The 26,728-nt window shown below is 42.4% G+C and overlaps 1 protein-coding gene across 1 annotated transcript; it reads left to right on the forward strand.

Annotated features, from left to right (window-relative positions):
* Positions 1–4,969: 4,969 nt before the first annotated feature.
* On the forward strand, positions 4,970–26,374 carry LOC308308178 (cohesin subunit SA-2; the record flags this gene model as incomplete). The annotated part of the gene is made up of 32 exons (XM_080753542.1): positions 4,970–5,060; positions 5,862–5,969; positions 6,088–6,175; positions 7,659–7,823; positions 9,286–9,382; positions 9,539–9,615; positions 9,733–9,804; positions 10,185–10,389; positions 11,524–11,675; positions 11,843–11,916; positions 12,549–12,672; positions 12,824–12,922; positions 13,023–13,102; positions 13,613–13,720; positions 14,259–14,379; positions 15,082–15,199; positions 16,564–16,676; positions 17,813–17,905; positions 18,226–18,312; positions 19,245–19,445; positions 20,210–20,286; positions 20,389–20,473; positions 21,572–21,652; positions 21,791–21,883; positions 22,145–22,319; positions 23,910–24,046; positions 24,636–24,737; positions 24,850–25,001; positions 25,176–25,304; positions 25,420–25,595; positions 25,686–25,758; positions 26,218–26,374. The coding sequence occupies exons 2-32, from the start codon at positions 5,929–5,931 to the stop codon at positions 26,372–26,374; spliced, it is 3,552 nt and encodes a 1,183-aa protein (XP_080609668.1). The 5' UTR covers positions 4,970–5,060; positions 5,862–5,928.
* Positions 26,375–26,728: the final 354 nt, after the last annotated feature.

Genomic DNA, 26,728 nt, shown 5'->3' on the forward strand with positions numbered 1-26,728 from the left:
AGGTCAGATAATGGCAGTAAGCATCTCTGAACCGCTCTGCCATCCCTGCGTTTATCACGAGAAATTTAAAGGTAAGTCGGAATGTATACATTTGTTGTTTTAGGCTACTGTAAGACAATGGTGCCATCTACATTTTGTATTATTATATTGAACATAGCGTTATTCATTCTGGAGGAATAGGGACATAAAAGTAGGTCCCCCCTCTTCTCGGCGCCTAGCCTACTCGGGCTGCACCTTATTTCACTTCGGTCCATGTCCTCCTCATTCGTTCACTCTCCTCCATTGATCTGATGCCAGGAATTATTAACGCTAAATTCTACTGATGGGAATGTGTGAGGCGGAAAGAAAAGTCAGCGCCGTTCGGTTCATACATGCTTGACATCCTATGTCTTGTTTTGTATCACCCATGGTCAGTTGAACTGCAGGTGAAGAGACCGCTGATGCCCATTCAGTTAAGTCCAGAACAGGTGGGTCTGGAGATGTTGTGTCTGTGTGGACAACTAGACCTCCTCATCAGGGCACAGGTACAACAGGTATGACACAAAACACAGCAAACATATTCTCTATAGCCTACATTTAACATACCAGAATAGTCTCTCTCTCTCTCTCTCTCTCTCTCTCTCTCTCTCTCTCTCTCTCTCTCTCTCTCTCTCTCTCTCTCTCTCTGTGGACACAGATGTGTACAGTGTATCTTTAATGTTGAAGTTTCAGGAGCAGTTGAGCCAGGATTGCAGTCCAGAGGAGTCGGACACTTTCCAGGTTCAAGGTCAGCATTTTATTTTATGTTTTTGTTATTTTTGGGGGGTCTTTTCTTGTCAAACAGTGTAACAGGTCTGCCAGGTCTGGGATCAAACCAGGGACTTGCTGTTTTCAACCTATCTTCATATAAATGGTCTTGGCTAATTCTCAATATGGAATGGCAGATCATGTACCATTTCTGTGTCTCAGAGGAGGGCTGTGAACAGATTAGAAACCTGCCTACCAGTGACATCACCGGTAGGCAGGTTAGGTCATTTCAAAGTAGGGTGCATTTTCAACCCTTCATCTACAATGGTATTGTTGAGCACATCTTGAAAAGGGCCCACACGAATAACAATATTTGTGCTACGACCACACAGGAGCAGAAATCCTTGACCAAATGCTGCAGTGCCTTGAACATCTACCAAAGCCTATGCCACAACTGGAGGTATTACATGTAACTAAAATTACAGTCCAACTGTTTCAATGGTATGTTGTGGATTACTGAAGCATTCAAATATAGTAAATGAATAAACTGATCACAGGTTAGGTAATACTGTCACACACTGGGTGATGAAATGATTAGGATGTTTATAAATGTGTCTCCAGGACTACTTGGATATAGTTGGTCTGTCGGCCATGTTTCCCCGCGTGGAAGTGTTCCTCATCCAAGGTAGCCCAGTGGACATGTTGGAGCGACCGCCCATGGATGGTGAGGGGCTCATATAATGATCTAATGTTAACCTTTGTCTCCAGATTGTCAGGTATTCAACCTTCATTAATGAACTAGGAACACAACTCACCCAGAGGGTTGAAAAGAGTCGTATGAAGAAGACTGACGCAGTATAGTGAATTCATAGCTCTACATGTGGAGATTCGATTGACATTGTCACATCAAGTCTGAGACATATCTGAGTCCTGTCATGCACGTTTACTTATTTATTTGAGAGGAAGAACTCAAATGCTTCATCATAAAGAAGCATTCTCAGTCAGTCCTTCCAAGATGAATGTTCGAAATACCAGAATTACCTTTCTGTGTCCTAAACATATTCAATTTCTTTTAAATATAATATATTTTTTTTAACCAGGTAAATCAGCTGACAACCAGTTAAAATAACAACACATTGCAAAATCAATATACATTACAAAAGAAGGTTACAAGATAATGAAATACATTAAGAGGACGGTAAGGTGCGGTACCAACAAGATAGAACAGGAAACAACTCAAACATGTAGCAAGTCAAGAACATGTAACAGGTTTACAGGTTATGTAATTTAGGAGAATCTTGATTTTGTTCTTAAAGGCGGGGAAGGACACATGATTTTTGAAGTTCATTCCTATCTTCATCTCAACTTGAACTTGAACTTTATTGTCACATCACAGGTTTACAAGCGTAAAAGAAAGTGAGTGAAATAATGTTTCGTACAATTGGAGGCAGCAGAGAATCAGAATCAGATAAAAAAAATCTGTTAATCAGCTATAGGTATGTTCACATATTGTGTGAGATATTTGACTTGAATTTCTCTTACATTTAAATTGGACGAGAATTGGAAGAAGCTGTGCACGGCAATAGGAGATGTGGGCCTTAGTAGCCGGGGAGCCACTGTGCCAAAATGAGAGAAGGCCTATGATGTCATGACATACTCCAAATTTTAGTTTTTCCTATTAATTTGGTCAATAAGGTACACAGAATGAGAGGCCTGCTCTGCCGGAAACACTGCGAAAAAAAGTTTCCCATTGACTTCACTATACTGGAAAAAACACACCAAAGAAAGTAGCATATGAGGGGTCAAACTAGGGGTTCTTGATGATTCTGAATCCATTGCAAGCATTTGTTTTGCATGAAAAACATTCCTTGGGCTAGATTTCAGCCTCTCAAACCTGTGTAAAGTGATGAGTCATCACTTTTCACCGTTATTTTGGTCCGTTTTCTTGCAATGGATTCAGAATCATCAAGAACCCCTAGTTTGACCCCTCACATGCTACTTAAAGCATATTTTTTTTGGTGTGTTTCTTTCCTGTATATTGAAGTCGATGGAGTGAATATACAAATGGCCATAACTTTTTTTCGCAGAGTTTCCGGCAGAGCAGGCCTCTCATTCTGTGTACCTTAATGACCAAATGAATAGAAAAAACAAAAATAAAAAGTATGTCATGACGTCACAGGTAAAACCCTATTCTTTGAGCTTTTGGGCCTGTGGCTCCCCGGCTATAGGGAAATGCGTTGTGTGTAATGATGATCAAGTTCACAAAGGAATAAAGGTTGCTTGCTGTATGTTTTGAATGGGATACCATCTGTGTTTTAGAATACTTCTCCCACATTGGCAAACTCAACCAGCTCCTAGTCCTATGCCAACAGCTAGAAGAGGATGTGAGGCACCTAGGAAGCCACAAATACATTGCCCACCAGCTCTCAGTCATCTATGTGAGAAAATGTGTCACTTATGTCACATCACATTATATTGAGCTATTATCCTTTCTATTACCGCATTATGTTTTTTACCCCCTGTCATTCACCATGTATCTCTAAATTCAACTTTATTGCAGCACATCATCTGCTCGTTTAGAGGAATCCGGTGTTTGTCTGAAATGAAGAAAGACATTGAGGCCAACTTCAAAGAGATGAAACAATCTCTGGTGACAGAGGAGGGCTCCAGGCAGGAGCCACAGTTGGCAGCACCCTACATCAGCTGGTAAAAGAAAATATGTGGAAAACTGATTTTTCTTGGTACAGTTCTGCCTACTGTATTTAGTGCTACTTTAAACTGATGTGTGTCTATGTGTGTTCGTTAAAGGATATTGGAAATAACCCACACCATAACGACACTTGTGTCATCGCTACCAGAGGAGCTGACAGAAGATCTTAGCCTGCCCATGGCTTTTGTTTCCCAGTTCTTGTCTTGACTAATCCTATAGGGACAACCCAGCTTGGAAGTGGTTTTGTTGGGTTCCAGGGGTCTCCTGGAGTCCTGGATCGAAATGAAGGACTGTGCTATTGACCGACTGTAAACAACATAAGATTTAATAACAACAATGTGGCTTACAAGTGGATCTCGGACGCCCAATGGCCAGTCTATGATGTCAGTCATCTACATACGACATCGGTCATTTCCATCTTTGGGCAAAGTTTCAGCCCAATCTGACCTCCGTTGACTTCCAGTACAAAGTTATGGTTCTAAAGAGAAATATTCACAATTTTGTGAAAAAAGAAAGAAAATAATAATAATCCAGGTCTGTCCATGACCTGCTGGCAGCAACATGTACAAGACATTTTGGCACTGATCGCCCAGTGTCACAAACCCGCACACACAGACCTCTTCTAGACAGCTCGCCCCTATAGGAGCCATGTCATCAAAAGGTGCTAAATAATGTAATTAACATTACTGAATTCAATGACGGTTGACGGATTGTATACTTGATTTACACAATCTGAAATCTGAACTTTGTGAAAAGTGATGTAGGCCTAAATCCCTGCAACGTTAATATTTCTGTATTTTTACCAAAAATGTCAATAAAATTGTATGCAATAGAGATCTCCAGAATATTTCATGCAATTGCCATGATTTAACATGAATATTGCTTGACTGATCCTTGCATTTGAATTCTTGAACAAGGTAAGGTCACTAAAATGCATGATCAGTTCTTCCTGCCTTTAATGTTCAACTCTCACATGGTGTTAGAATCTCACATGTGGCGTCATTATTTATTAGCTGCTTGCTTGCATATGGTTTTGTTGGTGAGATATTATTACTACATTTACCAATTAGTAGCCTACAGTACTGGATTGTCTTGTCACATTTCGGAAAGGGGGGAAATCAGCGTTGTTTGATGTTCACCATCGTTTCTGCAGCAACAGAGCTCTTGCATGATGATGGCATTCCCACACAGCAGAGCGAGGAGAGGTGTGTCTCGTCTCATACGCATCGTCGAGACATTTTCCTGGACGGTCGTTGCCCTGTTGGAGCTGAAGGCGGTACAGTTTCCATGATACTGAGTGATAGCCAGACTTATCCAATCATATAATGGGCTTGCAGACCTTAAGAAAATGTCGGCCAATAGGCTGCTTGTTCCAAACATACCAGGGTGATGTTAGGCTGCTCCAGAAACTTTATGGACGCTGGGGCAAAAAAAAGGAAAAGGAAAACAATCACAAGCTGTCAACAGAAAAACAAAAACAAATCGCGTCGTATAGTCTACTAACATAATATAAATACGGATGTATTAATAATATGAAGTCAGAAGACACTGTACTAGATAAAGATGTCGCTGCACGCCTAATTTCCATTCGCTGTTGACTAATGAGGGTTCCATATTGATCTGCGTGAGTTTGTTTTTATTCTCTTTATAATGTATCTGTCTTGTTGTGTCTATATGTCAGCTGAGGGTACTGTACGTGGTCTGTCTGTTTTCTATATCGGCCTGTGTTGACTTGACTGACATTTGTCATTCAGCGGAGAATACATATAGCAGCCGAAATTTGGGAATGACAGAAAAGCATAATCCTTCAGCCTCAGTATCCCACCACTTCTATCCTCCCTGAAATCCCACTGATAACCGCAGCAGCTGTTCTTCCCGCGCATCCAAGATTGCACTCTGGTGCTGGATTTCAGTGGTGGAAAAAGTACTCAAATATTTTACCTAAGTAAAACATATCAATACTGCAATATAGACTATTTCTATATTGCAGTATTGATATTTTTACTTGGGTAAAATATTTGAGTTTACAACATGTAAAGGTCCGGAATTCAAAATGCAATTGAGTAAAAGTACAAAAGTATTGGCATCATAATGTACTTACAGTTGCCTAGTAAAAGTATAGGCTACTCATTATGCAGAATGTCCCATTTCAAGTTTTCAAATGTATAAAAATCTATTGAAAGACTTAGGAGACGATGGAAGATGGAATAAAGTCAGACAAGTAGCCTAATAGTCTAGTTGCCCTGGAGGGGCAACCACACTAACTAATAGCTGTATGCTCAAGTTCAAGTACCTATTTTCCATACCTCTCAATTCCATTCACATAAAGAGGTATTTGTATACATTTTATTAGGCTAAACTTTAATAGTGTGACGCTTAATTATGTCTAATGCTAATTCCATATCGACTTTTGATATAATTCAAGCTCTGAACACAAACATCACCTGATCTTGGGATACCGACAAGCCCAGTAGGATGATCTGAGACCAGAGATGATAACAGAGGCCGCAGCTAAGGCATCCTCTGAGCAGAAGTAAGGATAGGCCTATTTATTTTGTGTGTTAGAATAATTGTTCTGTTCCATCCATTTCTGCTTGCTATAAATGGTGCCAATGCATGTTTCATTGAAGTTGACATGTTTGGTTTCCCAGTGAGAACCCTGGTGTGGAGAGGAACCCCTCTGGAACTGTCAATCAGTCAGGAGATGAGTGTGGGAATGAGAACGGGAAGAAGAGAGTGGTGGGTGCTGTTTTGACTGACTAGAATAGATTCTTTCCATGGGTCATGGAAAGGCTTTGCGGGGAGTGTTTTATCAAACTTTGCAATTTTTTTCTCTCGTTATAGCGCCACCAGGAGGCCAACTTAACACATTGTTTATATTACTCCTTCAGATTTGATCAAAATTTCACACAAATATGTATATCTTTGTATCCATGTATATCTTTGCTTTTTCATATTCGATCCTAATTGGCTAAGATTGACATCTAAAGGAGTGGCCTGTTATAGTGCCACCAGCAGGTTGACTTTTGAAAAACACACTTCTGGAACAAAATGCCTCAAATCATGAATGCAGCGTTGCCTTGAAAGGCCGAAGAAGACATTCCACCCGTTTCACATTGGCCTATTATAGCTCTGCCAGGAGGCCACAATAACCTACCTGACCTGGCAGAACCTAGGACTGATTAATCTAGCCTCGTACCCGCCCCTCTTCCAGAAACCATTTCATTTGTTTCTGGAATCCTCCTGGAGAACGGAAGTTGGTCGTTTACTAGGCTAGATTAATCAGTCTTGGGCAGTGAATGTGTGTGAGTGAGTGCTGAGATAAGAGGGGGAAAAAAGTTTTCAAAGTCTACAAATTTAGTTTGACTAATGCCGGGAAAGTCGGGGAAACACAAGTTAAGTATTTATTAAATAAATATTATTTAATTTCTTTTAGAATAATTATGAAGATTGGATTAAATGCATGGGCTAAAGAATTAGTATTGGGATCCTTTCATCTTAGTTATGACTATGAAAACCAGATGATATTGCGTTCATTCAGCTTCATTTATTGTCTGCCGCACTGCTAACACAGCATTTACAGCATCACAGAAATATTAATATTTAGTTTTTTCTGTGTTTCTGATTTCCAAATAATGTGCTGGAAAATCACATTAATTACACTCAAATCATGATCTTTTTTTCGTGGGCGTGCGAAATTCTTTGCACATGGCACAAAAGGTGGGTGTTACCTATGCTAATAACAAACAAACGGCCATGCTTCCTACAATCTATGATCGAGTGAGTCAGTGAGATTCATTCAGCACTCCTGGGTAAACACAATTTGGATGTTAAGAACATGGTGCGTCTGATGTTCACTTCTTTAATTTTTATCTTAGCAGAAAATTATGAGAAAATATAATAGAAACTTAAAATGTTGCTGCATGAGGCCTAATGTCTTCCAGTTGGATCACAATCAATTAGAGGGAACGTTGGTTCATTCATGTGTGAATCTCGTAGCTAAATCTGAGACAATGTGACACATTTTTAAATAAGGCAACTTGCAGAAGTCTTCTACTTGGGGTGCATTTGCTGGAATGCTTCTGCATGGTGGCTTATTTTTCTGGAATAAATGACGTGGTAAAATTGTCTTATCTCTTATTACGTGACACTCCTCTGTATAACCTGGCCTATATAATCTATAACTAGGCCTATATAATCCCAATTTCCCTGTAACCCTCAGAGGGGAAGGAAAAGAGCACAGGAGGGCTCTGAAAATGTCAAATATGGTCGTGCCAAGACCAGCCGTGGTGGTGTCAGCAAAGCAGGGAGCGGCCGAGGCAAAAAGAGCAAAGTTGAGGCGGTCACCCTGTTTGAGGTTGTCACCATGGGCAGAAGTGCCATGCAGGTAAAGGAAGACGTGTATTCTCTAACTACATAAATAGTAGGGTAGTGTAGTGTTCTTTTAACTCTTAGGGCTCTATTATGATCCAGGTCTTATGCCTTATGCCTTAACTTCTTTGCCTTTTTTTTTACTATTTTGAAAAACATTTTTAAATACTTCAAATGCTGATCTACATCTGCACGTTGTGAGCTTGCAGATCAGCTATTTGAAATTGTGTATATATAGTAAAAAAAGGCAAAGAAGTTAAGGCATATAAGACCTGGATCATAATAGAGCCCTTAGAGTGTAAACATTTATGTTTATGAGTCCATTTGTACTTGTACATTTGTTTAATGAACACTCTGGATTTTTGTACAGGATGTGCCTGTGCATGAGACAGTTCTGTGATCAATGACGCGTTATTTGGAATCACACCACAGCTCTAGCAAACCCTGCCAACGGAAGCTTTTGATTGGCTGAACCGGAGCTAGGGAGCGCTCCTTTTGCACCGCGCGGAGGTGGTGGGTGGTCCGACCACCTAAACCTAACCTTAACCCTAACTCTAACCTCAGTAAAACTATGCCTAAACCTAACCCTAACCTCAGTAAAACTATGCCTAACCCTAACCCTAACCTCAGTAAAACTGACACGGGTGAGCAGTGTTGCAATGGTGATTCAATGTTTGGGGGGTCGCGAACGTCGCTCAACAGCTATACAAGTCTATTGATATGCATATAGGCTCGTTTCTTTGTTAAAACAGTTGTTGAGGTGTGAACGTGGCGGGGTGCGAGACCCCGGCTCAGAAAAGATATGGGTCATCGAGGGCTCGCGACCCAAGACTATGACAACACTGCTGGTGAGTGAGCTAACCTGCCGACGCTGGTGAAACGAGCGGCTCCGCCTAGAGCTGTGGTGTGATTCCAAATTGCGCATCAGGCACTTGCAGTTTATCTTAACTCCACCTGTCATTCATTAGTTAGTCATTAGTAGTGTGCATTCTCCACCCAATACATCGCTGGAGTGCCCTCCCTCCCCATGGGCCCACAGGCCCTAGGCCTAGACAGTGCAACTCAACTCTACTGCCCACACTCACACCTAACTAAACTTTGAACCGGCCAGCTACTGTTTTGTCTAAATAAAGAGGAAAGTTTGACTGTCTAAACTTTCCTCTTCCATTCAAAGATGAATGGAAAGAGAACTCTGCTTTCATCCCACCCTACATTGAGATTGCACTATGAGGGGTTCAGTGCCACAGTGCCACCCTGACGAGCACTACGAGTTGAGGAATTACATTTTGTATAAAACGGTTCTATTGTGAAAATAGCATGAGCATGTAGATCGGCTATTTTCACAATTTCTGCCTCTAATATTTGCCTGTTTCCTACCACAAGGCCCAGATTAGCTATCTTCTAAGTAAATATAAGCGATTATGTTTAGTATGTTCTACTGTCAGGTTGGTTGGTGATGAATGTGTGACATCATACAGGCAGTGGTTGACGATTGGATCGAGGCCTATGAGTCCGACCGAGAGACTGCGCTACTTGATCTCATCAGCTTCTTCTTTCAGTGCTCTGGCTGCAAAGGTAAGTAGCCACTGTGTGCACGCACACGCACACGTACACGCACGCACGCATGCATGCACGCACGCACGCACACACACACACACACACGCATGCACGCACACACGCACGCACACACACACCCCTACCTACCGTGTGTGTGTGTGGTCTCATTTCCAGGTGTGGTGACTGCAGAGATGTGTCAGAACAGACAGGACAGTGACGTCATGAGCAAGATGGTGGAGAGCCTGGATGAAGTGAGACCTCTTTCATCCATATGTCTGTCAATCATAATCATAGGATAGTCGATACTATGAAAGTATTATAAATGACTCTCCTAACTGTGGCTATATAATGTGTTATGTATGTTTTAGGATGCTGGTCTACAGTACAAGAAGTTTCTGGCCTTCCCATGGATCCTCACAGTCACATGGCCCATGGACATAGTCAGTACCACAGTCAGGTTTTCTGCACCACTTGTCATCATCATCAATGTTTCTTTTTACGCCATATAAGAGGTTATGTCTGTCTGTCTGACTGTATTCTTGTCCTGAGGTAATATCACAAACCACTAGACCAATCAGCAGCACCACATTTTGTGTGCATGCGGCCAGTAGGTCAATTATATCCAACATTCTTCACATATATGTTTTGAAATATTTAAATTTAAAGTGGAAGGGGCTCGGCTTGGCGCGACCTCGCCCTTTAGGTGTCTTATACTAGTTAATTAAACTGAAACAGTCAATTCAAATGTGATATACCCTTAATTCTCATTCTACTTAACACACTCCCTGCGGGGTATTTATTTTGTGTCTCTCTAATGTAGGACAACGTGGAGTACCCTCTGATCCAGCCAGGGCCATACGGCCGCTGGTTCCACATAGAGTTCTGTGACTTTGTGTCAGTCCTGGTGTCTCAGTGTCAGCACAGCGTCATCTTTGACAACTACCTGATGAGCGTCCTCATCTCCCTGCTCACAGAGCTGTCTGACTCCTGCGTCCGAGCCTTCAGACACACCTGTACCCTAGCAGGTAATAGAATATACTCAAGCCTTCAGACACACCTGTACCCTAGCAGGTAATAGAATATACTCAAGCCTTCAGACACACCTGTACCCTAGCAGGTAATAGAATATACTCAAGCCTTCAGACACACCTGTACCCTAGCAGGTAATAGAATATACTCAAGCCTTCAGACACACCTGTACCCTAGCAGGTAATAGAATATACTCTAACTAGCACAATGTGATCAGACCCAAAATGTGGAAGTTATGGATCCAACATCCACAATATCACAGCTTGTGTGTATGGCTGAGCAATATATATATACTCAGATTCAGATTCAGATTCAGATTCAGATTTCTTTATTAACCATTGTGTAATACACATAGGAATTTGCTTTGGCATACTACATTTTTGCATTCAAATCAATTTTTTCACAAAAACACCGACAGAACGCAACACGTAGTCACCACAGCTGCCATGGACGGCGCTATCTTGGAGAACCTGCGCAACAATTTCGGGCGGTCAAACGAGGTAGGGAGAGAAGGAAAAGAGCGACCGCCTTCCTTGAAGAGCAGATTCAAATACAGTATATATACCAGTAAGACTCCCTAATCGGGAGATAAGCGACCGTTGGTCGCTTATCTCCACAAATATAACCGACAAATCTCACTAAGTCTGACCTCACAAGCCCCATATTTGGACACGAACAACATATAACTCCATATATAGAGACATAGCTGCTGACATCAGTATGACATCACACTGCTGACATCAGTATGACATCACACCGTACACAAATGACCCTTATATAAGACCGGCATTATCTACCGACAGATTAGATGCAAGCAGGATCTCGACTCTGACACAACTCATCGGCTCATAAGCTGGTTCTCCCTCCATATATGGAGATAACCGACGAATCTCACTAAGTCTGACCTCACAAGCCCCATATTTGGACACGAACAACATATAACTCCATATATAGAGACATAGCTGCTGACATCAGTATGACATCACACTGCTGACATCAGTATGACATCACACCGTACACAAACAAAGGTGTGACGTGTGACCGACGGACGGACGGCCGGTGGAGGTTTTGATACTAAACTGCGACCTAACGGTCGCAATAACCATGTTCTTTGAACCTCTGCTCCAAAGCGGTGAAGCTGGTGAGCTCTCTGGTGGGCGTGGCTCTCAGTCTGAGTGTTGGTGTGGAGAACAGCCAGAAATTGTACAATGTGGGGAAGACCAAGACCACAGGACGACAGCGCACAGCTCAACTAGGCAAAATACAGAAGAAGATCACAGAGGTAAGACCTTCACTTACTGTATTATGTTCACTTAACACTTGCACGATATGTAGTTTTGGAAGGGGGATTTAGGGAGTGCTATGTCTCTCTTTACTGAGTATTAGAGGCATCTTAAGTTCTGACTGAGATGTGTTTGGTTGTTTGGTATTTGGCTCTGTTTTTTTTAGCTCCAGAACAAGAGGGTGGAGATAGAAAACATGATGGATACCATCTTCAAAGGTGTTTTCCTGAAGAGATACCGGTAAAGGCCTATTCCTCTGACATGTCAAAGGTGCGTGATTATGAATTCCACCAACGTTATAGGATAGACCCACCTCACCGGTGTCTTGATTGGCTCCCTGGAATGCATAGTTTACTGGGATTAGGGTTAAGGTTAGGTTTAGGCATAGTTTTAGGGGCGATGCATACTCCACTTTTAGAGACACATTTATTTCGGTTCAGCTCTGTCCAAATTACAATATGACATCATTCAAAGGTTCGGGGGGCGGCCGGGTACCGTCATTAATCCGGCTGTTCAGCGCTGCCGAGATTTTGTGACTCCCGGAACCGAACCCTTACTGAGGTTAGGGGTAGGCATGGTTTTACTGAGGTTAGGCATAGTTGCAAAAATGAGAACTTTCACTTAAAGCGACTTCTGGCCAATCACAGCAGCGTTTGGCGGTTTGCCTAGAACCGATGTGGGATCCATTATAACGCATCAAAGGTCAGCCTTTCTTTTCACGTACATGTACACATTATTGTCTGCCATTTAAGTCTGATCACTGTGTGTGTGTGTGTGTGTGTGTGTGTGTGTGTGTGTGTGTGTGTGCGTGTGTGCGTGCGTGCGTGCGTGCGTGCGTGCGTGCGTGCGTGCGTGCGTGCGTGCATACGCAGTGATGTATTGCCAGATATCCGCTCCATATGTATGGAGGAGCTGTGCGTGTGGATGAAACTCTACAGCACAGCATTTCTCAATGACAGTTACCTCAAATACATTGGCTGGATGTTGTATGATAAGGTAAAGAGGAATCACACGGTGAAATGTTGCATTAGTGGCATTTTGAACATTGTAATCTAAGCCCCCCATGCTCTATTATTAAATCAAGCTATACCTATGTAGTTTAAATCTTTATGTAATCCTTCACTGATTGAAGTATGTTTTCTTTCAGCAACCAGAAGTACGTTTGAAATGTGTGCTAGGTTTACAGGGCTTATATAGAGACCCTGTCCTCTTGTCCAAACTAGACCTGTTCAGCTACCGCTTCAAGGTAACCAGTCTTGATGAGATTTGTGCGTGTACATCTAAAAATCATGATATATGTGTGTGTGAGTACATATTGTACATTGTGTAAGTCATCTATTCTGCAGGATCGGATGATCTCGATGACCTTGGATAAGGACAATGAGGTCGCAGTGCAGACCATGAAGCTTCTGGTACTTATCTCCAAGTAAGTAACCAGCTGTTTCTTTAGTGTTTTATTGTCAGGGGTAATCGCCATGCTTGCTAGTGGTAGATGTTTTGTCAAAAACAAAATAGAAAAAAAAAAAAATATATATATATATATATATATATATATATATATATATATTTATTTTTTTTCTTTCTTTTTTTTGTTGTTGCCACGGACATACAAAATGAGAAGACAATAATATTACCAGTAACACATACAGAGATAGCCCTGAATTTATGGTCATAACAGGTCTGCAAAGGGTCCATTTGTACACTCTCAGTGTTATGGGCGAACCACTAGTACTCCTAATATGCCATAGTGTAAATTAGTTTCATACATATTCTGAAGAAAACCTGGAGACTGACATTCAGTATATTTACTTGAAAATGAAAATAAGAAAACTTTAATGGTGTGTAAAAATGTGCAGACATATTGGTGACCCCTGTTTATTGTTTCCCCCTCTGTTTTCCTCACTTTGTCTATCTGTCTATCCCCTCTTTCCCGCAGGACTTGTGATGAGGTGTTGAGTCCTGAAGACTACAAGCAGCTGTTTCAGTTTGTGTACTCGTCACATCGCCTTTTAGCGACCTCTGCTGGTGAGCTTCTTTATTCAAGGTAGGCTGACCTACATGTAACTAAGTCCCATATTACGAGTAAATAAGACAAAGCACACTGAAATACATTTACACCTCAGCTTTTGCGACCATGTCTTGATGAAGACATACCAGACATGGTGGGGCATGTTGGTGACTCATGGTCACTCATGGCTCTCTAGTCTAGAGTGTAGCAGTCGCCAGCATCTTTTTCACTTTTGCAGTTTCCACAGATAGAAATATCTTTATAGATGTTTCAGAAAATCCTTATATTTAATTGTAAGCCTGGAATCCTGGTGAATCATCCTGATCCTGGAGAATCGTGACCTTAAAACATTTGATTCTGTGTACATCTTTTAAGAATGAATGAACTACTCCCATGAGCCATTGCGCATAGCTTTCCAATGATTTTATTGTACCCTACCAATAAAAAGTTTGGACACAGCTTCTCACACAGATTGAATGAGAACTGTGTCCAAACGTTTGACTGGTAGGGTATATGTACTATTAAATAACATATTTTGCATATGAATAGCATTAATATGACTGGTCTCTCCTAGGATTCTCAACACCTCATCCCCTACACCTGAAGCTGAAGATGGAGGGAATGAGAATGACACACACACCCGACAGACTACTACCAAACTGATGGCACTGCTGCGCTTCTACCAGGACAGTGAGGTGAGTGACGGGAACCACATCACACACCACAGACACATAGCATGATGTGTCTGAAAGGACATGCTGCCGACAGAGAACCTTTTTGAGTTTCAGAGACCATGGTGAGAGCAGTACATCTCCTGTATCAGACAGAATTAGATGAGATGTTAACCACATCAACTCTAGTGCTCTTATTCTGGGCATACCATAATGGGAGAGTTTTTTGCAGGTCTTTCAGTCCGAGCGTATCAAAAAAGCTACTGGGTTAAGCACCGTTGGTCCGACTAGTTTAACATTCACCAGGTTAGCATTCACCAGCGTCGGCAGGTTAGCATTTCACCAGGTTAGCATTCACCAGCGTTAGTTTTACTGAGGTTAGGTTTAGGGTTAAGGTTAGTTATAGGTGTATCTCCATCCCACCGACTTTCTTCACCACCGCGCAGCCAATCACAAGCTTCCGCTGTCTTGACCCAGTTGCTTTTTTGATACATTCGGACTGAAAGTCCTGCAAAAAACGCTCTCCCATACCATAATAGGCGATCATTCAGTGAAGAGGCATATGGCACACATTTGAGAAAATAACATATTTGCAAACTCACGACACGTTGCAATGTGTTTTGAGCTTGTGTGTGTGTGTGGGTGTGTGTGTGTGTGTGTGTGTGTGTGTGTGTGTGTGTACATGCGTGCGTGCGTGCGTGCGTGCGTGCGTGTGTGTGTGTCCAGCTCCATAAGCATGTGGTGTATCTAGTGGACAGCCTGTGGGATTGTGCTGGAGCTCTGCTGAAGGACTGGTCAACAATCACATCCATAATGCTACAGGACCCCACCCCGGAAAGCACAGGTCTACACACGCACACAATATATCAAATGATACTAAATATATGAAATATTTTATCAAATATATATAACCGTGTATTGAAAATTAAGACTATTAACACCTTCTAAGCCTGGCCGCACTCCCTCGGACTTCCTACTGGGTCCCCTCAGCCAATCGTCTATTCCCGTACTTCGCCGTAATTTATGAAATTAATCATAATTTTTTGAAAAATACAGTCGCAGGTCGTGCTCTGTCTCTTTAAGAGACGTTGTGCAATCGGATCACGTGATCCGATTGATGACGTCATCGGCTGGCTCTGCCACTGGCTCCACGAGCGGCCATTACGTTCCCCTTCACTGTGTGTGCTGCAGCCTGGTTTAGCCCATCCCCCCTAGTATACCGACCAGACGACAGGCGAAATCAAGGCTTCGGAATGAGTGGAATACATGGAATTAGATCGATGTGCGTGCGACGAGGACGTAATGTACTTTCGAACGCTGTTTTTTCTCGTGGATTACCCCATCTCGCTCCATGCAAATGAACGGCAGAAATACAGCCAGCAGCAGCTTCTAAGTAAGTGGCCGCCCAAACACGTAGTGTGTGCACGTCCTGCTGGCTTGCACTGAACGACCCGCGCGCGTTGTTTATCATTTGGTGTGTTTGTTTTTTAAAATATGTTTATAAATAAAACGCTGATTGCACGGCAGTACCGGGGTTCAGGGGGTTCTGCCGCGGCTTAGAAGGTGTTTTTAAGTCATATTGATTTATTTTCCATAATGTTTTTGTCAGAAAGACAGTTGCAAGACAATTCAATGCCCAGAATGCTCTACACCAGGGGTCTTCAACAGGGGGTCCAGGACCCCTAGGGGGTCTTAAGAGTCAGATTTACTGTTTTTATTCTTACATTAACCACTTGAACCCCAGCGTCTCTATTCTGAGGAACATTTGCAGAACCTACAAGCTTGTAGATCAGCTATTTGCAGCAACAAGGTTTGGTGTAGGGGGAAAAGGAGAAAACCAAGTAGGCTACTAAGTATTGAAGGTTTAAGTGGTGAAATGTCTGAAATTAATAAACAACATTAATTTACACAATGACAGTCATTGAAGCTATCTATGGAAAAAGTTTAATCTGCAACACAATTGTATATAATGTTGTTTGGGGTCCCTCCCTGCTTCATCTCTCTCTCAGCTAAGGTGTCCTTGGCCTGAAAAACGGTTAAGACCCCTGCTCTACACACTGTCCACAGTGACTTCAGTAGTGTGTTTTGATGAATAGGCCTCATTGCAAAGTACTTGAATCTGAAATTGAAAAGGAGAATATGTCCCTTTATTTATCGCAGGTTTGTAAAAATGTAAATGTCATACCACATTCACTGGTCTCCTTGCAGGCCCACCGGTCCTGACACTGGCGGAGCAAGCTGTGGTTGTAGAGATCTTGGTGTCGTCAGTGCGGCAGGCCTCTGAGGGCCCTGTGCTGGTTGGACGGAGTGGAGCCAAAAAGGTTTGTTGGAGCGAATTGTTCCAGTAACGTCTGTTAAGCCCTTTGCACACAGGACAGTTGCGGTTTTTATTTCTTTTCGTTTGCTGCATGAATAAAACGCATTGTATTTGGTGTGCAATTCTGTGCGGAATCGGCGCTGCGGATCCCAAAAGGAGTCATAAAAGGAGTGATGAGTTTTTTACCGCATGCGACAAGACGCACAAATCGAACTGGGTTCGATCGAGAAAAAAACGCACGGCCGCAGCCACTCGTCGCACGGCTAATTCGGATCCGGTGTGCATGAGGTCATAGAGAATCATTGTTTTCTTTAAAAAAAATGAAATTGTCCGTTTTATCTGTGCAGATAAATGCGCCTGTGTGCAAAGGGCTTTAGTGGGAGATAATTAGAACCTGACCGATGCCAGAGGTTTGCGTCTGATGTCGATCCCAATCTTGGAGAGTCCCAGACCTCTATGTTTTGACACTTATTTTGGCAACAACTGCAAAATCAATTCTAATCGGGTTTAAAAAAAGTAACATTAACCCATAAGAAAACAAATACATTTTAATATATGAAAAGAACACTTAGCTTTAATTATGTAATGAACTAGCAAAAAGTGAATATAACATATATACTAAATGATACACATTATACACATGTATATAATGTTGTTGTGCCGTGTGTGTGTGTGTGTGTGTGTGTGGGGGGGGGGGGGGGGGGGGAAATCTACAGTGTGTAAAAAAAAAAAAAAAAAAATGTCTATCCACAGTGAAAAGCATTCATGGCAGGCCTCTAATTATGATGATGCCAGAAATCCCAGTAGTCCATGAGCAAAGGCACTCGAGACATGAGCGAGAACATGAGTTATTAATCCGAGGACAAGGCAGAACCCCTAGGTGGAAGAACTTCCAGTGGCGTCAGTGTGTGTGTGTGTGTGTGTGTGTGTGTGTGTGTGTGTGTGTGTGTGTGTGTGTGTGTGTGTGTGTGTGTGTGTGTGTGTGTGTGTGTGTGTGTGTGTGTGTGTGTGTGTGTGTGTGTGTGTGTGTGTGTGTGTGTGTGTGTGTGTGTGTGTGTGTGTGTGTGTGTGTGTGTACAGACTGTACACATGTATCTGCACATACACTTGCATGAGGGTTTGTTAATGTTTGTGTTCCAGGTAATGAGTGCCAAAGAGAAAAAAACCCAGATGGACGACTGTAGCAAAATCACTGAACATTTCTTGTCGGTGCTTCCCAAGATGCTGTCCAAGGTAAGAAACACGTTGAGGAGAGGATTAAGCCTCATGTTTCCATATTGACATTATTTAGACCACTGGATATATATATCATTTTGTAAATGTTTAACAACACAAATCCTCTCTTAGGGGGTCTCAAGCCTCTATATCTTTTGCCACGGATGAGGGTCCGTGGCCAAACACATCAGTTTAGGGGGTCCTTGTTTGTTTGGGAACCACTGATTTAGACCTCTGGACTGGAGCCGGAGGATTCTTTCCTTTCAGGCTGAACTGATTAGAGTTGGTCATGCTATCATGGGTGGAAATAGCTGATGGTGTTTGGTGGTTGCTGACAGTTTTCCCACAGTTCCGATATGGTGGCCGCCTTGATGAAGATACCTCACTATTTCCTTCCAGAGTGTCCTGCCACAGAAAACACACAGGTCTGCCTCTCTCTTTCTTTCTGTCTCTGAATAATAAATGTCCAATGATTACATATGATTGATGCAGTATACAGCAGTCACATTTCTTTGTGAACATAAAATTTGTTTCACAACTATTTGTACTATCAGTTTTAATCAATTGATTGATTGATTGATTGATTGATTGATTGATTGATTGATTGATTGATTGAAGACTTAGAAGATCCTAGAAAAGACTAAGCTTATTTCCATAGGAAACCATTGAAGTATCTCATATAACATTGAATGACAGACGGATAGAACACAGTACTATGCAGTAGATTTAGTAAAAAAAAAAACTAAATAAAAATAAAATATATACAGTAGGTAAATACAAAGAAGGGTCAGGGGAGGCTGGGCTAGGTTTGTTATTGCCAGTTCCGAATGGCTGCTGCCTGTAGGTGGTTTTTCAGGGCGATTTTAAAGGATGCTAGGGAACCACACTCCTTTAAGGCCTTCGGTAGGGCGTTCCACATTTTGGTTGTATAGCAGAAGAACGAGTGTGACCCTTTGTTTTAGTTGACTTTGGGTTGAACGTGATCTGTGGCGCTGCCTCTGGTGTTGTAATTGTGGACGTCCTTAACGTTTATAAAGTATTTTGCCAGGTACATGGGTATCTTAGTGGTGTAGTGTATCTTGTACACCAGGCCCATTGCAAGTTGCTGTACTCTGTCATCTACTCTGAGCCACCCCACTCTTAACTGGTGAGTAGTGGTGAGGTGAGTCTGATAGGGAAGGTTAAGCAATGGGGTAACTATTGCAGATATATCAACAATATTTGGAGTTACGTCATGTTTTTGTTAGGTTTTCTTCACTATTGCCACTGTCCAGTATATTACAGAATGAATCTCAGTTTATCTCTTTCTGCTGGTGGTGAGAGGTAGTAAATGTCCCAGTCCTACGTTTTCCTCCAGATGGTATTAGACCTGCTGGCCAAGATGGGTGCTGTTGTTGACCTCCACACAATCCCTGGTGTCCTGGAGGCCGCTGCCCGCTCGTACCAGAGCCTATGTGGCGAGGAGAAGGCCTGGCACCTCATGGCCAGCACTGCCAGAGACTCCCTGGCGCAGTCCTGGGTTGATAGGCTGGCAACACTTCTGGAGGTCTCACTGACGGTAGGCTACTTACCCAATACACTGCATGACATCATCCCCAATTTAGCGATAAAGACAGGGTTCCCACGGTCATGAAATTCCTGGAAATATTTTGAAATTAGAAAAATATTTTTCCAGTACTGGAAAAGTTTTGGAATTGATCAAGGGTCCTGGAAGGTCCTGGAAAAAATAGCTATGCATTGTCTTTGGTTATTGATTTTGTTAATACCTCTGAAATGACATTGGCCAAATTGTCAAATATTAGAGGCAGAAATTGTGAAAATAGCCGATCTACATGCTCACAACGCCTCGCGTTGCGAGGCGTTGTGAGCATGTAGATCAGCTATTTTCACAATAAACCTGTGTTATACAAAATTCCTCTACTCTTAGTGCTCGTCAGGGTGGGGGGTCCCCATTTGCGAGGCGTTGTGAGCATGTAGATCAGCTATTTTCACAATAAAACCGTCTTATACAAAATTCCTCTACTCTTAGTGCTCGTCAGGGTGGGGGGTCCCCAGTTAAAACATGATTATTTTGGGGGTCACAGCCTGAAAAGGTTGAGAACCACTGGCATACACGACCTGTCTTTGGGCATTGCGCGTAGGAGTAAGCGACTCATTATTGAGCTGAATTATTGTTATATAGTCCTGGAAATCGGGTTAAATATTCTGGAAAAGTGTTGGAAATTAATTGGTAAAAATGTGTGGGAACCCTGTAAAGAGATATATTTGTCCTCTACATAATATTATGGAAAGAGACCTCTCTCACAGTTACTTCTGTCGCAGGATGGCACATTCTCTGCAGACGAGGAGAAAACGGGGAACATTTTAGCTACACTGAAGAAACTGTGTGCTTTTCAAAAGTAAGGTTTGCTTGTTACTTGCCGGTGAACGTGTGAAGGTGTTCTTCCAGTGATGAGTGGTGAATTGTTTAAATGAATGTGTGTTACTGTATGTGATGGTAGTGCCCAGGACCTGAAGCTGAAGCTGTTTGAGCTGCTGACACCTCTCCTCTCCGCAGAGAGCACCTGGGGAGGAGTACCACCTGAGGTAGGCTACCATCAGTCATTTTAGGCTGGAAAAAAGTGACCTTAAAGCAGGGGTTTTCAAAGTGGGTGACGGGGCACCCTGGGGTGCCGCGACAGCAGTCCAGGGGTGCCGCGAGATAATTTGATAATATTTGAAATTTACAAGTACAAAGTTATTTTCAGTCAGTTCTATTAAACCAAAATGGCTATTATCTCAACGTTTTCCTCGCAACATAATCACTGAAATATCATCACTGTCAGGCAGAAACCTTGTATTTCCAAGTTACAAGACCGTCGCACAAAACTAGTGAAAACAGCAGATCTACAAGCAAACAACGCCTCGCATCGCGAGGCGTTGTTTGCTTGTAGATCTGCTGTTTTCACTAGTTTAGTACATATTTTAGATGATAAATACAAAACGAACGGTTTCCACCCGACAACGACGATATGCTATAAATATAAGGTGCTGGGAGTGAAAATTATAATGTAGAGGTGCCTCGGATTAAAACAAATATTTATGGGGTGCCCTGAGACAAAAAAGTTTGAAAACCCCTGCCTTAAAGGACAACTCCGCCCAAATAACATATACGCTAATTTTCCTACTTACATTGATCCCAAATGACTGTACACCTCAATTTACAATTACGATTTAGGCATTTAGCAGACGCTTTTATACAAAGCAACTTACAATAAGCAGGTAATACATCAATATAATAAGCAAGATAATATGTCAGTACATCAACAGCAATACAACAAATGCATAGGAATATCAATCTAGAAAAACAATAACATAGGTAGACCACGCACCTAAGCAGTAAAAAACGTCTTTCTAAAATCTAAAAATGCTATCTAGCTTTATGTGTGGTCATCGAGGGAAGGGGAGTGTTACAGTAGTGCTATGGGTTTAGGTGGAGTCTGAAGAGGTGAGTCTTCAGTCCACGGCGGAAGCTAGGGAGTGAGTCTGTAGTTCTAAGTGCGACAGTGAGTTTATTCCACAGTTTGGGGGCCAGGAGGGCAAATTGTCTACCTCAAACATTCCCTGGTTAGATGTCATCAACTTGGTTCAGCAGTTCTCTTGTTGAACCCTTGTCTTTTGCTTCCCCCTCCCTTCTGTGAGAAGATCTTGCTGGAGTCACTGAGATGTCTGTGTTACTCCATGCTCTGGAATCTCAACACCAGCGGAGTAACATTGACCTCCAGGGTAAATTGCCATTGCATTATATTGATTTTCCACGAGTTTGTGAATGTAATCTTTACTGCACCTAAACAATTTGTGTCCATGTATGCTTTCCCTGTGTGTGGACATAAATACATTGTTGAACTGTGTGTGTGTTCTTAGGAAAAGGCTATGGCCCAGAGGACTCAGCTGAGCGTGTTCTGTGAGAAGAGTTATCGCTGTCTCACGCATGTCAACATGAATGTGAGGGAGCAGGTATGAAGATTTTTTTTAAAAAGGGATCAAAAGAAAAAAGCTTCTCATATAATGAATATTCAGAATGCCTTATTTTCCATTATGATAATGGTAACATGGAAAAGAAAATGTGGCTTATGGTAAAACATCAGAAAAAAACTATACAATCTTGACAGGTACTATTTTAATGTTTTTACAGTATCTTTCTCCAAGTCTCTCTTATTAATGCCATCTTTACACTCTAACCTCTCTCTGCCTGCCTCCCATTTTCTCTTGAGTCAGGCTTTCCTGGGCCTGTGTGACATCCTGACAGCCCACAACTATCAGCTGCATGTGTTTGAGCCCACCTCCTTTGGACCGTTGTGCTACACTCCCAATCCCAAACTGCAGAGGTCGCTGTCCACCTTTGTGTTGGACCAAGTCTTCATAAGCCCAGATAGCAATGGCCAGAACAGGGGTAAGTGAGTTACTCATGTTTAACTTAAACGTAGTTTAAAGTGCTTTTAGTGTCACTCGCGTGTTGGGCTTTGTTTGCAGAGTTAGTTATAATTAAACTTATATGTTGGCTGTAGAACTTCTATAGCAAGAAAACCAAAGGTTTAAACTAGTTGGGTGCAAAATTACTTATTTTGCTTTTTAATTTTTGAACTTGAACTTGAACTTAACCATTCAGGTCAGGACACAGAATTGAGTTTTCCCTCAATTTTATTTACCACTCTGTGAGCCCTAACTATGCAGGGAAGATATTACATTTTCAAGACTGTGATTTTCCAGACTGTGCTCTCTAATTATCTACTTGATTCAAAGTGTTGACAATTGTTTTCAGTACTATGAACTGCTATTCCAACAGGGTGTAACTGGGGCACACACATTGTGTTGTTGCCCAGCAGATGGCAGTCTCACTCTCTCTCAGCACACGTTCTTTTTTCCCTTCCCAGCAATGAGGAAAGCATTTATTCACTTGTAGCAGCTCACCGTGGTAAATACATGCAGATATTAAATGCATAGCCACAGACGTGGCTAATAACTCAACAGAGCTTTCCACTGACTGTGAACCTGGGGTCGGATTTTCGAACCGACCCAACAATTGACCCTCAATTACGAAGGAAAACCCTGTAATATCATTAGCACACGCAGATGGAATAGAATTAATTATTTGGCTGGAAGGATATGCTAAGTTTTGTTATGTAAAGAGAAGCAGCCTGTAGATTGATGAGTGAGTTCTGAACTCTTGTAAAATAGAAAATACAATCTAGGCAGGGAGTGATGCCATGACCCGATATGTTGGAATAAAATAAATAAAAAATGGGTATTCTTTTTGTGCGGTGCTTCCAGTGAACTTATGAAATCATCGATGGTTTGACTATAACTTAAACCATATTTTATTATCTGGTACATGCTCCGCTTTCTGAGACATATTACAATCCAAATACAGATAGTTCATAGAAGTCAATAACTGTCCTGATGGGAATCTCTTAAATGTTCAAACAAATTCAATATGGGATTATTGGTTTTTGAACATGTAATAAAAAGCTATTGTTTTATTAGATTTGCTTCATAACGGTTATGTTATATAGACACAGTCTTTTCTATTAGCCGGTGGATGGGGGGATCACTGCGAGGGCAAATACATTAAGTTAAGTTAAGTCATGAAATGAGGGCAATCTCTTTCCGTGAGAAAATGCCATTAGCTCTGGCTCACCTCTGAGCCTATTTTATTAGCTCTGTGGCAGATTGAACCCACATGGTGTCACACCACGGCCATAACTCTACGCTCATGTTATCTTTGATTTCCACCTGTTAAAGCCATTGTCCCAAACTAACTAAAGCTCTCTCGCATCTGTCCTTTTGTTCTCTTCTGTTCTGTGTGCTTTTTGTCACGTTTGATCTAAAAAAAAAAGAAAAAATGACCCTATGTGCACTCTCTCTTTAACTTACACTCTCTTGCATGCTCGACTCTACAATTCATCTTTTTATTTGTCCTCCTTTCTGAGTCTTTCCTTCTCTCTGTCCTCCGCACGGCGGTCCTTCGGTTTGCCTCATTCAGCCGGCGAAGACTCTGAAGTGGAGAAGCTGGAGGACCTTCACAGACGTAGAAACCTGCTGGCGGCCTACTCTAAACTCATAGTGCACGGAGTACTGGAGATGAGCATGGCAGCCGGGATCTACTCGTTTTACATGAAGGTAACTGCTGCATGGTGTCGCATGGTACCGACTCACAGTAATATAAGGTAAAGCTTTGTATATTAAAAAAGGTGCGCATGCACATCCAATCTCTTGCCCAGGTGCTGGACAAACAATGATCAACAGTAATAAATAACACACCACACTGATTTTCAGCTCCACTTGTTTATTGCTGTTCAACGTTTCGATCCTACCGGATCTTCAACACACACACACACACACACACACACACACACACACACACACACACACACACACACACACACACACACACACACACACACACACACACACACACATTTTTCATGTATCCAGGTAGGGTTTATACCACTTATACCCTACCTGTGCAGTATATAGCCTACTTCATCGACCGGAGTCCCCCAGGGGTATATACTAAGCCCCCTTCTTCTTTCACTCTATATCAAATCTCTTTACCAAAAAGGCCAATCTAGAATCTACACACTCACAATGTGTACATTTAGAGATGTGCAATTTTTGGCCAAATGTTCGCCCCAGAATAGGGACACTAGGCTTCGTGCGGTTAATTAATTCATGTGACATACTTCTTGTCTTTGTGTCCGTCCTACAGCATTACAATGACTTCGGGGACATCATAAAGGAGACTCTGTACCGCACCAGGCAGACAGACAAGATCCAGAGTGCTCACACACTGGTGCTTTGTCTGCAGCAGGTACTGACCCGGCACTCTCTCTCGCACCTCTTCCAATCAACAGCACACAGCGTGGCATCTGAGAGAGAGAGAGAGGCTGACGGGATGTATTGATGTCTCCCTGTTGTTGCAGTTGTTTGTGCGTCTGAAGCAGGAGCAGCAGAGTGGCGGCAGGGCCGACCCGGCTGTCCAGACCTTCACCAGCATCAAGGAGCTGGCCAGGCGTTTCGCTCTCACCTTCGGGGACCTGGTCAAGTACCGCGAATCCGTGGCCATGATCCACACGTAGGTGTATGAATGCACAACATCGAATAAGATGTCGTTTTTATACTGGGTATCTTTATCACAAATCCTTTCTTGTGTGTGTGTGTGTGTGTGTGTGTGTGTGTGTGTGTGTGTGTGTGTGTGTGTGTGTGTGTGTGTGTGTGTGTGTGTGTGTGTGTGTGTGTGTGTGTGTAGGAGCGGTATAGAGTTTGTGTTCCACGGGTTCGTCCAGACTCCAGATAGCCTCTCTCCTCCTTACCTCTCCTACCTGGCCATTCTGAGCGAGTTCTCTTGCAAACTGCTCAAACCGGACAAGAAGACGGTGTAAGTGTTTCTTTCAGTACATACTGTAGTGTCTGTCTTTATGTGTCCGTGTTTTTGTGAAGCACTCAAACATTGTTTGTTTTATGTGTGTGTTTTTGTTTTTATTTTGTATCAGGTTGGCCTACCTGCAGAAGCACACGGGGGAGCACATCCTGAGCCCTAAGGAGGACTGTTGGCAGCCCCTCATCTATTACCGAGCGTCTCTGTTGGCTGTAGCCGATGCGGAAGATGCCAGCTCCTACGTCTGCTTTGACAAGAGGCCACTTCTTCGACAGAACTTGCCTTTAGACGGTAGCGAATCACACCAATAGAGAACAGAAAGTCAGAATTGTCTTTGTGATAATGGATTGGTGACTGAATCATTGTTTCTTCCTGTGTCAGGGTCCAAGTCTCCCAGCCCGGTCAGCTCCATCAGCAAAGGAAGTAAGGCCCAGAAGCACACTGTTCGCTCCAGGTGAGGCTGAAGAGCAGTTTTGTCTTATTGATATTTAGTACCACCATAAAGGGATAGTTCACCTAAAAAAAACTGTTTTCGATAGATTACTCACCCCATGCCATGGAGATATGGAATTCATTTCTGTTTATTTTTTTCGCATTCCTAAGCCAATAATTTGATGACCAGCAGTGGTTGGTCATCAAATTGAAGACACAAAGAGCCTGCTTTGTTCCCTATGGAGACACAAAGTGTTCAAATTATTGGCTTAGGAATGCAACAAAAGCTACAAAAAGTCTCCATGGGGTTAGTAATCAGTAGAAAAAACAATCATTTTGGGGGTGAACCCTTTTTAAAGCTTACTTCACAGAACAGTTCCAAACCGAGACCCTAAATATATTATTATAAATATATAACCCAAAGGAAGTGAATGCACTTTAATGTGGAGCATCTACTAGAATCAAACATGTGTCCTCGCAGGTCGTCTGTCTCCAACCCCCCTGAGAAGATACAAAAAATGGATCAGTGTCTCGTCACCACAGAGCCTCCAGCAACAAAGGAGAGATCAGACGTTACTGTAACCAGCACTAATGAAGAGGTGGACATTGACACTATTGAGATTGACGTTGACATGTGACGGTAACAATATCCGTTCAACTTGGACAGCATCTCCAAAGGAATGGACAGCTTTGGACATTAAGATATTTTTGGGGCTTTTTCTGCCTTTATTGATAGGTGTACAGTAGGCTGATAGGAAACGGGGAGAGAGATGGGGGGGGGTGACACACAGCAAAGGTCGTCAGGATCGGGACTCGAACCTGCGACGCTGCAAGGGCTGGATTACCAGCCTAGATGCCTGGACCACTACCCTGTGGCCCAGGCCATTGGACAGCTTTTTTCGATTGATTTAATACTTTATTTGCAACATTTTGCAATTTGTACTGAGGTACGGGTTACAATGATTGTTAAAAGGATAACACAAAAAGCCCTA

Source organism: Nannobrachium achirus (genome assembly GCF_963921795.1).
Source record: "Nannobrachium achirus genome assembly, chromosome: 22".
NCBI classification, from domain to species: domain Eukaryota; kingdom Metazoa; phylum Chordata; class Actinopteri; order Myctophiformes; family Myctophidae; genus Nannobrachium; species Nannobrachium achirus.